General features: G+C 45.8%; 4 protein-coding genes across 4 annotated transcripts; 3 read left to right on the top strand and 1 right to left on the bottom strand.

Annotated features, from left to right (window-relative positions):
* Positions 1-317: 317 nt before the first annotated feature.
* Positions 318-836, top strand: N7495_002987 (uncharacterized protein; the record flags this gene model as incomplete). Its single annotated transcript, XM_057205656.1, has 2 exons — positions 318-344; positions 423-836. 2 exons carry the CDS (start codon positions 318-320, stop codon positions 834-836), a joined length of 441 nt encoding a protein of 146 aa, XP_057066263.1.
* A 497-nt stretch (positions 837-1,333) lies between these two features.
* fdh (formate dehydrogenase (NAD+) FDH1) lies at positions 1,334-2,601 on the bottom strand (the record flags this gene model as incomplete). Its single annotated transcript, XM_057205655.1, has 2 exons — positions 1,334-2,395; positions 2,455-2,601. The coding sequence occupies 2 exons, from the start codon at positions 2,599-2,601 to the stop codon at positions 1,334-1,336; spliced, it is 1,209 nt and encodes a 402-aa protein (XP_057066262.1).
* A 1,768-nt stretch (positions 2,602-4,369) lies between these two features.
* On the top strand, positions 4,370-8,956 carry N7495_002985 (Aminoacyl-tRNA synthetase class 1a anticodon-binding; the record flags this gene model as incomplete). The annotated part of the gene is made up of 5 exons (XM_057205654.1): positions 4,370-4,756; positions 4,822-5,473; positions 5,894-6,414; positions 6,486-6,626; positions 6,677-8,956. The coding sequence occupies 5 exons, from the start codon at positions 4,370-4,372 to the stop codon at positions 8,954-8,956; spliced, it is 3,981 nt and encodes a 1,326-aa protein (XP_057066261.1).
* A 2,279-nt stretch (positions 8,957-11,235) lies between these two features.
* On the top strand, positions 11,236-13,318 carry N7495_002984 (putative serine-rich protein; the record flags this gene model as incomplete). Its single annotated transcript, XM_057205653.1, has 2 exons — positions 11,236-13,048; positions 13,110-13,318. 2 exons carry the CDS (start codon positions 11,236-11,238, stop codon positions 13,316-13,318), a joined length of 2,022 nt encoding a protein of 673 aa, XP_057066260.1.
* Between the last annotated feature and the right edge of the window lie 372 nt (positions 13,319-13,690).

Genomic DNA, 13,690 nt, shown 5'->3' with positions numbered 1-13,690 from the left:
TAGGGGGTCTTGCTTGTTCGGTCGGGGAGTTTCTCCGCGTGAACCACGTGAGGGTCATGTGATATGTCAGTACTCTTTGACATGTTGAAAATCCACTTGGATAGTACTTGAAAAACTTCCCCAGGCTGAACTTTTTCTACGCCCATTATGTGTATATGACTCCAATCTTTGACTGTAATCTACCTCGAGTGGTCCTGATACAACCGTTTAACGGGGTAAACAGATCCCGAATCCGCTACTGGCTATCAATCTTGTCAGGTCCCGCTCAACTACCTGTCATTCTGTGCTCCCATCACCCCTGAAACATCACTTTCAAAATGGGATCATCCCTTAGCTTTGCGAAGGTGCTTACACCTTCACTCTCCAGACTGTATCATAGAGTCTATGTTCTGTGCTAATAAGGTGCTAATTTGATCTTTTAGACTATCCTAGTCCCAGCTATAATTGCATTGACAGTCTATCTTCTCATCTCATTTGTCATCATCCCTTTCTTCCGACACTATCATCAACGCTACTCTCAATACCTTCCTCTACATACCATCTCAGCACATACCACCTCGCTCCGCGATCGTATAGCTGATACCTTGATGCGGTTCTTTCTACCAAGGTCATGGCGGCGCGGGGCTAACATGTCGGATCACGACAATATCAGCATTGATGAGGAGGAAGGAGAGATTCTGATGGGAATGAACATGGATCCAACTCGGAGAGCAGCCCTTGAGCGACGCCGCAGTACAATTGACGAGTCAGAAAGTCGCATGAGTCGAGAATTGGCAGAAGGGTTCATGGACGATAGTGATGAAGAAAGTGAACATACACAAGAGCGGAACACTTGAAGTCAAATGACCTAAATTAATCACTCTTGCCATGGATGGCGTTTTTGATATCAGCGGAACTTCATTTTAAACATTAGGGTTTTAGCACATTCTTTCTACATGTCAGCCAACATCGTATGAACTTTCCTTGGCTGTCTACGGTTCTTTGGTCGACCAACTCAGTCGACATGAGATGCGGAAAAATAGAAAACAATTTCTCAATACGCATACTGAAGGATTGCAAGTTTCACCGGTTGTACTATATATAAGATCGACGGATTAGCCCCACTTCAGAAATGTTCAGAATGCTCAGAATGCTACCGTTCTGTCTAGGGAATGCGCTAGAGAGAGATTGAAAGTATAAAGTTATCATTTCATTGGTATCGTATATGCTAGTTTTCAACATGGCTCCCTACCTGAAGGTAAGGTCGATAAATATAGACAAGGAGAAATAAGGAGACCAAACGCTGGGGAGACATTCAACATGTCCCATGAAACAACCCAAACTTCAAGCAAGCCTACTTGCGCTGGCCGTATGCCTTGGTAATGTAGTCACCCTTGTGGACGATCAGGTCCTGAGGACGGTAGTCCTCACGGCCAGAGAAGTAGCTGTCCAGAATGTTCTTGGTACCCTCAGCGTAGCGGATCTGGGCGTCGATGGAGGTACCAGATATGTGAGGAACCATGGCGTTACCGCCACCCCAGGGGTGCTCGGCATAGCGGAGAGGGTGGTCCTTGGGAGCAGGTTGGGGGAACCAGACGTCACCACCGTATCCACGGAGGTGACCAGACTTGAGAGCCTCGGCAACATCTTCCTTGACAACGATAGCACCACGAGCAGTGTTGACGAGCCAAGCACCGGGCTTCATCTTGGAGATGAGCTCCTTGTTGAACAGACCGCGAGTGCTCTCGTGCAGGGGGCAGTTGATAGTGACAACGTCGCACTGAGCGAGCATGTCCTCGAGTTTGTCAACGCGACGGCAGCCAATCTCCTGCTCAACCTCGGGGCTCAGGGGCTGGTAGTCGTAGTAGAGCAGCTCCTTGCAGTCGAAGGGCTTCAGGCGGCGCAGAACACGCTCACCGATACGGCCGACAGCAACGGTACCGACAACCTTACCCTCGAGGTCGAACTCGTTCTTGGCGACAGCAGCAACGTTCCAGTCACCGTTGCGGATCTGGTCATGGGCGGGGACAAAGTTGCGAACCAACAAAAGGATGGTCATGATGACGTGCTCAGCAACAGAGACGACGTTACTACCAGTGACCTCTGCGACGGTGATACCGCCGTTGGTCTTGTTGGCAACATTCAGGTCGACGTGGTCAGAACCGATACCGGCAGTGACAGCAAGCTTGAGCTTCTTGGCCCTAGCAAGACGCTCGGCGGTCAGGTAACCGGGGTGGAAAGGAGTAGTGATGATGACCTCGGCGTCAACCAGCTCCTTATCAAAGGTGGAACTTTCACCATCCTTGTCAGAGGTGGTCACCAGGGTGTGACCCTGGTCTTCGAGCCACTTGCGAATACCGAGCTCATTCTCAGTGGTACCCAGCAGACGGGGCTGCTGCTTGGAGTGCTCACCACCCTAGTTATGAGGGTTAGTCGATTTGCCTTTCTCAATGAACAGAATCAATAAGTACTTACGTCGTAGAGAACTAGAAGAACCTTGCCCTGAAGATTGGCAGTTGCGGTTAGCGTACGTGCATTGAAAGGAGCCCGCGCGAAAGCATTGGCGAAGTATTGAGTAGCAGGTCGTCTCAATTGACGGGAAAGAGAGCGAATAAATACCATTTTGAAATGACTTTTAATGTAAGAGATCTGAGAGTGTGGAAGAACTGCAGGAGAGAGTCAGCATGTTTTATATAGATCCAGAATCCGTGCAAGTTAGATCCAATATTGGAGAATGCCCTCATGCCACCCAGTGGGGGGAAGAACGTTGAAAGTGGGGAATATGCAGGGCTAATTCTAGGACCTGGACTTTTGGACCCTTGAATAGAGAGGAAATGGTGTAATACCTTTTTGTTCTTGAAATGTGAAGTTGATGGTAGAAAATAGTAATATCCGGACTTGACGCACAGTATTATATAGTTCTGGAGATAGCCGATGAGCCCCTCTTCTCCATACACAAACAAGGCGTTGGACAAGTATGCTGTGCCCCTCATACTTAGAGTAGTAGACGGAATGGGGATCAGGCCGGACCCAGGAGCTTCCGCGTATCTCCGCATGAGGGGTACTTTGTGGTTTTACTCGATATTTTACTATCTCCTAACAGGCAGAGTGCTACCTAGTTACCTAAGTATTATATTACAAAGTCAATTCTCATCCAATATCTACTAACATGTAGGCATGAAGAAATAATGCGGTGTTAGTGATTAGATCGGTGCGGGGAAGCTATATTTGACTGTCAAGACAACCTGCAGAATACTACTGAAACGATAGGCTGTAGCTGACTTGTATGGGTATAATATTAGCTCGGAATAGCAGTCCGAGCTAATTAATGAGTACTTTACTTAGTATTAGGACTGGTTACATCAGACCATATCCCTATTATCCCATATCTAGAAGACTCCACTAATGCTTATCTCCCCGCAGCGGGGTAAGGCTGACATAATGAGGGGAACATATCTTTACGCCAATAATGTCAGAGATGCTAGCTAATTGACTGAATACTTTTCAGAAATAATAAATATGCTGATGTATCCTGCTCCAATTTGATTGACGTACTTCAACCCGAGATATGTCCGTCTCGCCGAACTTCAGCCGATTTCTCCAACTCCAACAGACCCGCGCCTCTCCTGCTAGTGAGGAGGCATTTGGAGATTCACGCATTCACCCATTCACGCATTGACGCATTGACGCATTTTCTTGTTACACAAGCGTCATGGCCCTCTATTCGGCAATCAGGACCCGATTCAGCAGATTTATCCTCTTGTCCAGGATTGTCGTGAATGCCTTTCCGTGGCACCTTAGGCTACTGTGCCATTGAACAGCTCGAAGTAATACACTGGCAACATGAATTGGACTATCACGGGCTTGAATGAATAAAGAGTACCACGACCGGTAGGTATGAGAAACTTGATAAAAAGACTTCTTAAAAATTGACGACACGAATTCAGGCGAAACAAGCCCGCGTCGAGATTAAGAAGCACACATAAGCCATGCCATTGACTTGCTGGCTATGTTATACTGGGCTACAACGTTCCATGGAAAACACGTACTTGTTGATCATAACACGCCAGCTACGCGCTGTCTTCGAGTTGCAACATCATTATTTCTCAGCTCCAATACGACCCTGATGCGTTTTCTTTCAATAATCGAGCGACAATCTAAAATAGCGAGAATTACATCTAATTTACCTCGTAACCTCGCATATTTATTATCATGATAATAACGATATATCGCCAATTGACTCGGAGGCAAAAAGTGTTCGATAATTCCGCTTATCTCCGTTCCCGAGTTGCTCGGATATAAGAAATTATTGTTGTTCATGTCTTTCCTCATCTAACCCCACACTGTACTCTAGTAGATGCACTCTGCAATCTTTAATACCTGCCATCCGATGAAACGTCAACCGATAACCTTTGCGCAATTGCTTGTGCGTGGTAGGCGAGGCCAAGGCTTCAACTTCAGTCGGCCTCTTTCCAGCACCTCCCACTGTCCCGGTAGACTTCGCGCGCGTCTAGAAATACCTCCCCCATTTCCAGTGATCAAATCGTGCCCAGATCCCACTTGCGATTGTCCGACGCCAGCTATGCCGGAAGGGTTACCCATAGATCATGAACAGGCATTAAACGGGACGATGGCCGCATATGCACAACAGCTTCTGATTTGCACAGGCCAAAAAGACTGGACAAGTCGTATTGAAGATGACGGAGAAGGCCAAGGGTGGGGAAATTTGGTGAGAGGGCTCAAGAGCCTCCTTGGGCGTGGTGGTGCATATCTTGATGTTCGCGCCACTTCGCGTAACTCATCTCTGAAAAATAAACAACTGACCTGGTTCGTGGTCCTTAGCCTTTCAACAATATCCTCGTCACAAATTCCTCCATCGCCCCCATGACAACAAGCAGCTCGTCATCCGCTTCGGCATTCCTCTTTCCTAGCTTCAAATATATTCCCTCTATCCCGACAGAAATAGCATCCCATACAGATACCATCGACTTGAAGACTTTCGTCCGCGCCTACCTCCTTCCCAAGCATTTGCATGATTTGCACTCTTCACTACCCGATGATAAGCGGGCAGAAATGACTCGCGCCCCTGACCTCGCTTCCAAATTCTCCGGTGTCATAGATATTGAACAATCTCCCACCGTCTTGATATGTGGTCATGGAGGTCGCGACATGCGCTGCGGAGTAATGGCGCCCGTGCTTGAAAAGGAGTTCCAGCGTGTTCTTTTATCGCAAGGATTCCGATCGGCCAGCAGCGATAATGCTATCATCGATGGACCTGATCATGCTAATATTGGCCGTATTAGTCATGTTGGTGGACATAAATATGCCGGTAATGTCATTGTGTACATTCCGCCGAAGATGACTCTGCGATATTCGAGGGTTTCTCATCCGCTAGCAGGCATGGGAATCTGGTATGGTCGTATAGAGCCGAGGCATGTCCATGATATCGTGCAAGAAACGTTGTTCAAAGGAAATGTTGTTGCTGATCATTTTCGTGGAGGGATTGATCGCGATGGCAATATCTTGAGGATGTAGACTTGATAATAAATCTCTTCTCTAAGAGGTTGGACAAACTGAAACAGTTGATGAAAATAGATGTTCGCATCAAGGTACATACAAATAAGTGAATATCTGATTTATTTTTTGAGGTGCAAAGTTTTATTAGCTGAGTAATATTGAATTTCAAAATAGAGCTCGTTAACTCAGCATTTATTAATATAGTAGTACTAGCATTATTAAAAAAAAAAAAAAGTGGGCGATTCTTGATTCTATACTGCATGCACTAGTCCAAATTTGGTCTGAAGCTATCCGACCTCCGGGGAAGTTTTGATGAGCGAACAATTTCGATTCTCGGCAGTCAGGTTTGGTCACTACGACTCAACTCATCAATACCGTTCGATATGACTTGAGCTAGTAGCCATCATGCAAATCCTCTCCCGTATTCGATTGACGCCCATAGTGGCACAAGCGCGACTTTGCGCACGCCCTAACCTGCGTCCATTCGCCCTCTCCTCCAATTCCTCCAATGCCTTCACGCGCCTGTCCTCAACAGCAATAAACCGAAAGCTCGACCTTCCTGCACTTGACAAAAAGTGGCAAGCAAAATGGCAATCCGATCCGGCGTCGCTAATCCCTATCACTTCAGAGGGCTCTGACCCGAAACCGAAATTTTTTATCCTATCGATGTTTCCATATCCATCTGGCACGTTGCACATGGGCCATCTACGTATATTTACTATATCAGATGTCTTGTCACGGTTTTATAGAATGCGCGGATATGATGTTCTGCACCCAATGGGTTGGGATGCGTTCGGGCTGCCAGCGGAAAATGCGGCGATCGAGCGTGGCGTGGACCCCGCGGAGTGGACACAGCAAAATATTGCTAAGATGAAGGAGCAGTTGCGGCGTATATCTACAATGTTCGACTGGGATCGTGTATGCAATCTGTCTCAATGCTATTTTGGAAATTTGATGGGCATTTAGGACTGACAAGACATTTTGTCTAGGAACTGGCCACATGTTCACCGGAGTTCTATGAACATACACAACGAATATTTCTGATGCTCTATGAGAAAGGACTAGCTTATCAGGCTGAAGCACTAGTCAATTACGACCCTGTTGATAAGACTGTGCTAGCAAACGAACAGGTAGGTGAGATTATATATACAAATTGACCGCAACCCTAAACATGTCCTAGGTTGATGCCAACGGATGCTCATGGCGTTCCGGGGCCAAAGTTGAAAAGTTGAATTTGAAGCAGTGGTTCTTTCGGATCACAGACTTCAAGGAGACGCTACTGAAGGACTTGGACTCGCTTTCTGGCGGCTGGCCCGAACGTGTTTTATCAATGCAGAGGAATTGGCTTGGAAAGTCCCAGGGAGCCAAAATTACATTTCCAATGATCATCAGTGGGCAAGAAACAGATGAGGTCAATATAAACGTATTCACGACACGTCCTGACACTTTGTATGGCGTTGAATATCTCGCTCTCTCTCTCAATCACCCCGCTGTCTTGAAAGCTGCAGAAACAGACTCATTGCTTCGCTCGTTCCTAGATGAGGCGTCCTCCCTCCCTCCAGACTCTAAGGCTGGCTACCGCCTCGCCGGAGTCACGGCATCCCATCCGCTACAGAAGATTGATCAAGCAAGCCCTCACATACAGCGACAGCTCCCCATTTTTGCGGCACCGTATGTGTTGAGCGAGTATGGTGAAGGTGCAGTGATGGGTGTCCCCGGTCACGACAACCGAGACATGGCATTTTTCAAGGAGAATGGAAACCCTGAATCTATTCCCATCGTTATACAAGCAGAGCCAGCAAAAGACGGTGAAAGTGAGATAGACACTATTGTTCCTATCGAACATGCCAAGGCATTTACTCAGTATGGGTTTCTTACCTCTCGATGCGGGAAATATCAGAATTTACACTCAAAAGAGGCTGCAAAGCAAATAGTCACTGATCTGAAGAACTTGGGGCAAGCCGACTTTGTTGAAAGATGGCGCCTTCGAGATTGGCTGATCAGTCGTCAGCGATACTGGGGTACGCCTATCCCCATCATCCATTGTGCTGACTGTGGCCCTGTCCCTGTGCCAAAGGAGGATTTGCCTGTCAGGCTACCCAAGATCCAAGGCGACTGGCTCAAGGGTAAAAAGGGCAATCCCCTTGAGTCATCTGAAGAGTGGCTTCATACGAGTTGCCCAAGCTGTGGGGGACCAGCGAAACGTGACACTGATACAATGGATACTTTCGTGGATTCGTCTTGGTATTTTCTGCGTTTCCTGGACTCTGCAAACAAGGATGCCCCATTCTCACCTTCCGTTGCGCAACCTGTAGACTTTTATAGTGGCGGTGTGGAGCACGCTATTCTGCATTTACTGTACGCTCGGTTTATCTACAAGTTTCTCGCTCAGTCGGACCTATTCCCAGCTGGTACAAAAGGTCCAGCTGAGCCCTTCAAGACTCTACTTTCTCAGGGTATGGTCCATGGAAAAACATTCCTAGAGCCATCCACTGGGCGCTTCTTGCACCCCGACGAAGTCGATCTCACAGATCGTGAGAAGCCCTTGATCAAGGGCACCGAAATCACACCCAATGTGTCATTTGAAAAAATGTCAAAGAGCAAACACAATGGCGTTGACCCGACTGTATGTGCCTCTAAATATGGCGCCGATGCCACTCGCGCACACGTGCTCTTCTCCGCACCTGTCAGTGAAGTGCTCGAGTGGGACGAAACCAAAATTGTGGGTGTGGAGCGGTGGTTTGGCAGGTTATGGAAGCTTGTAATTGATACTCGGCAAACACTGGCCAAGTCCTCCTTGGTTGCCTCCCCTGCCGATATTGATACTGCAATGGTCCAAGCTTTCCCTCTTCCTCCATCACTTGATGATCTGAGCGATTCCGATGCAGAAGCTATTCTAGCTACTCATAACACGATATTGTCTGTGACAGCCTGTATCGAGAGCAACCCTTACGGGCTCAATACGGTAATCTCCGATCTAATTAAACTAACAAACGCCCTATCATCAACGCCTCCTTCCTCCCCTCTAGCCCTCTATCTCTCTATCTCGAGTCTCCTCCGTCTCCTATCCCCGATTGCACCAGCATTGGCATCGGAGTCTTGGGAGATCTTGCATGAGCCATTTACAAAACAATCATCTTCGGCAATATCATCCATTTTAGTCTCCACGTGGCCTACCCCCCTTCTTACACCGGGGCAAGCCGAAGTCCTATCTTCCCGCGGTGGCCAAACCGTCGCTGTTCAAATTAATGGCAAATTGCGATGCTCGGTGACCATCCCACGATTCTCCACGGCCGAGAGCACGGCCCCGGCTCCAACACGGGAAGAGCAGGAATGGGTGATTGGCCATGTTTTGGGGACGGCAGAAGGAAAGATGTGGCTTCGGGAGAAAAACGACTGGAATAAGAGACGGCGTGTCATTGTTGTTAAGGGAGGTAGGCTTGTGAATGTTGTATTCTGACCTCCGCTTTCTCATATATCCTCTAACTCGCATATCTCCATTCTGTGTATATTACATTTGATAGCTTTTTACAATAAGCTATTCATCTCTTATTCATTTTATCATTGAGAAAATACAGAGTAAAATGGCAGGTTTCCTCTGTATCCGTCACCAGAAGTAGGGAGGCTGGGACTTGGCAAGACAATCTTTGAGGGAACAGTAATCTGCAGTAAGGGCTTCAGATCTGCTCAATTACAACAAGGGTTATTGCATCAGATATATTTCACAGTCTATTGGATTTGGATAGAATGAAATTGGTCAGGTTTCAATCTTCCGAGGTTGCGAATGAGAGATGTACTCCATGTTGGTGTTAATCTCGGGATGATGTACAGAGTAGATGATGGAAACCAGATCCATCGTCCCCCGACGTCCCGATGTTTTGTGGGGATAATGGCATAGGCCCACTCTTTGAAGGAAATAATCTGGATAAGCGAGATAGACCGGATCTACCATGTCACTTCGAAGTAAAATATTGAACTGGCGTTAGTATTGCTACCTCGGCATATGAAAATAGTAAATAAAGTAACTAGAGTTGGAAAAAGTGCTACCTGGGCACCATTTTCAGTCATTGCAAAGATTCCACCTAGATTTTACTCAAATCTTGATATAATCAGGCTAAATCAGGCATCAATATTTCCTAAATAGGATAAAGAATGACTGTTGATATTCTAACCCATGGATGATGTCCTTGGTGACTATACTGAGGTTTGAGTTACTTTGTATTGATTAGATACTTGACATAAGTGTACCTAGCTATCATTAAGTTCCAAAAATTCACATCCACACCAAGCATGTACAACTTTGCAGATTTTCGGTTCTAAATGTGGTTTAAACATATTTGGTAGGTAACCTGGACGTATATATACCCACCTAGACATAAACATAGATTCAACTCCATTGATGCTCAATTACCTAGGTGCTTAATTCATGCATATAGCAACCTTAAATCACACTAGATCTTACTCTATCGAAGTAGCTAAATTATACCCTAGTATGTGTAGTTGATTAGGGCTGTAACAAATGGTGACGCGGTATTATAGTTTTTATACGGGACTGGTCAAGGACTGAGCGGTTAAATACAGTAATTACAGTGTCACCAAAAAAATCAACAAACATTAAACTCAAATAAGTAACTAAAATTGGCAAGTTTTTGGTGATTCATTAGCTCCAGATCTAAAATTCAAGTGATGAAGTGGAGTCTGATAAATAGATATCCAGAAAGAAAACATCGAGTCTACGTAATGATCGAACTCGTGGTCTTTCCCCTTTTTCCCTTGCATATATAACCAATCGACTGCGTTTATCATCATATTAAACTGAGTCAAAGCGAGGTATACTAATTCTCCGACACGAGCTGAAATAGCAGGTGGGAGATTACATCTGAATATCAATAACTAGTTAACTCCATGCTTATTACATAGCGGAATAATTAAAATAGAAGTAGGATACGTAGTTAAGTTAGATTGGGCGCCAAACAGGGGAACAACACATCGACTCCACAATTGGATCATAGTGCCCCGTAATACATATGGAGTATTCCAGCCTCTACTGAGACCACAACCTTCTTTAATCCTTCCATGATGAAGAACGGCTCGTAGCCTTGTCAGAAACAAGTTTAGCCAAGATATCCTACCGAACCGACTTCTAGATGGTTTCTAGAATGTAAGAAGTAAATTGGAGTGGAAACTACGATATACTACCTGGTACTGCAGAGTAATAGCTCCAAGGTTAAGAGACCTGCATATTAATCCCTGTCTAGACAATCTAGACTTAGAGCTATTTATCTTACACCGCTGTCCATTCATTTTCTTAAATTCTTTCCCCCTTGACTTGTCTCACCTTTTTTCTCCTTCTCATTCTTGGTCTTTTAAAATGCCTTAGACGCCGTTCCCTCTTTTTCTAACGATCCGTGATTCTGAAACGACCGTCCCTCTTTTTTACTCCACTCGTTTTTACACTCTTTTTTAGGCCTTTTAACTATTGCGGTTGGCAAATCCTATTCTTTGACCTTAATATTCAACATTCTGGATATTTCGACGTTGTCATTCAACTGCTTTCTTTTCCCCCTTAGGGCAAAGATACATTCCTTACATCAAGCCCAATACAGAAAAAACCAAAACAAACTACAAACTGCCTTGGAATCAGCTGTTTGTTGCCTCACAACTCATATACCCTCTTTAATTATTTCGGCCATTGCTCGGGGATTATTTGGATTATGCTTGTAATTTTGGTTCGACAGTATGACTTCAAATCAATCGACCTCACCTCGGACGAGAAGGGCTTTGGAAGAACGATCATCTGGTCACAACAATGAAGGATCCATCTCTCGTTCACTACATATGAACCAGGAAAAGGAAGATATCGACATTTATAACTCTACACCATTTCCAACTAAACCGGAACAGATACTGTTGCCCAATCTGGGTCATGGACAGCGTCAGATTATATCAGACGTTGGCTTCTCATATTCAGATACTCCGCGTTCATCTTCCACTCTATGGCCATCACCTGCCCTTAGCCATGAGTGTAGTAGCAGTGTACGAGAACAGTCGGTAGGGGATCTCTGGGATGTTTCCTCAACTGCTGACACAAGAAATTCCCCACCGCATATGTGGGATGAGGATCCCAACTCCAGCAATTCCTCACTGCAAGAGGTTTCATCTGGTAAAGGGGTTAATTATAGTTCTGAGCCGGAATACTCGGACGAGGACATCGTTGTGCTGCCAACAGCCACGCCAACCATCAAAGCGGTCATATCCGAACCCGTATCCCCCAAGTCCGAGACAGAAGAGGAGTCAACGATTGGTGATTCTAGCCCAAATGTGTCACCCATCGGGCTTCCATCCAGTCCTAACTTTGTGACTTTGGACAATTCCAGTATGGTCTCTTTTGCAGATCTACGGACCAACTCGCTCTCTTCAGATAATTCTCACAGCACCGTGGTGAGATATTCTGGAGCTATTCCTTGGATCTATACGGCTAGCTCATCAGTCAGTTCTGGCTCACCATCTATCCAATCTGGCTCGCAACCTTCGGGGACATCTCCTCGTTCCGTGTCCAGGTATCATTCCGCAGACAGATCACACTCGGCAACGTCTTCCACACCTAGTTCCCGCTCAGGGTCAGATTCTTTATCTTCTACGGAGAACGTGATACCGATAGCATATCCCCGAGTGCGCAATTTTTCGTCCAACTCCGGTGTCCATTCGTCAATCTCTTCGGAGCGCGACTTCACTCCAGGCCCAGTATCTGGTCGTTGGAATCCTCACTTATCAACCGTGTCATCCGTCTTATACTCTGAATCCAGCATGTCACAACATACTCTCCCACCAGCGGCGGTTGCAAATTCAGATGCAAATTCAGATGCAAGTAAATCCTCTCTCTGGATAGTTCAGGACTGGGATGACGATGAATATCGAGACAGCCTACCTGGTCTTCCCATTAGCCACAAGTCCTCCAACAGCCTGTCGTCCAGCTCAAAGCGAAGTAACAGCAACAGCTTCCACGGCAACAGCACACGACGTCCCAGCACCGCATCCAGCAACGTTTTACAAATTCTACCTACATGGGCGAAAATCTACTACTGCGGCAATGCAAAGGGTATCAACTCAGCCATGTCATGGATTGAAAGCCGGCCATCTACTGCCCGATCAGGAACGAGTAACTCAAATGTGTTCAACATGATGCCGACGCCGCTCAATATCAATCGAACCCGCTTACCAGAACGTCATCAATCAACTAAAAGTTCACTTATCATACAAATACCTCGAACTCCAGAACGAGTTCGCCTCATCCAGCGACGTATCGATAGTGACCCTCGAGACCCGCGCGCTCACTGGGTGGAAGATCCTGAGTCTGACAGTATTTTGGTCGGATCACCTATGCGTCGACTACGACATAGTTGGTCCCCACATCTGTATACCGATAGACGGAGAATGAAGCAATCGATCAGTACATGGACAACTCCTTCGTTTGATTCAACGACAGAACCTATTTTTGGGCGAAGGAATGTCCAGGTTTATTCCTTCTGCCTGGGCTTCATTTTTCCACTTGGTATGTTTTCTTGACTCTTTTATCTTTTTCTTTATCGTGCCACTTACTGATATCTCAATAGCTTGGATGATTGCTGCTTTTCTGCCTCTACCTCTTCAGCCACAAAAGATGGAAATGATGGAAGGGGGCAATGACATTGAAATTGCACTTCAATCGCAGTTGTTTAACTTGCACCAGCGGCGATATAGAAATGCTCGTTGGTGGCGGAATCTTAATCGCTGGATGATCTCGCTTGGGATTGTAATAATCGTCGTTACTGTGAGTACTTGAGCACTCAGAAAGAGAAAGGTGACCAACATCTGACATGTTCCTAGGTTACTCTTGCTGTTATCAGTTCCACGTCCGGCTTCTAACGTTTCTTCTTGACTTGATCTATGAAATGACTCTCACGAACCATGCATTGATATTCTTTTTTTTTTTTTTTTTTTTTTTTGCTTTGGGAATCCATGTCCTTTATCATTTTCATTAATGTCTGTTCTGCTTCATCTTTGCGACTCTCTATTCCCGGTTCGAGAAGAATTCCTCAACCATGTTTATTCGGTTTTTTCCTTGCACATCTTCTGAATATGAATATACGACTGGTATGCCCGACATATAATATTCCGCTACATTTTATGTATCTATCATGTTACACTTCAAAAT

Source organism: Penicillium taxi, assembly GCF_028828555.1.
Source record: "Penicillium taxi strain IBT 34144 chromosome Unknown utg000002l_segment0_segment0, whole genome shotgun sequence".
In the NCBI taxonomy this organism is placed as follows: domain Eukaryota; kingdom Fungi; phylum Ascomycota; class Eurotiomycetes; order Eurotiales; family Aspergillaceae; genus Penicillium; species Penicillium taxi.
Note: the sequence above shows the minus strand (reverse complement) of the source record. Positions and strands in the feature narration are given on the sequence as shown.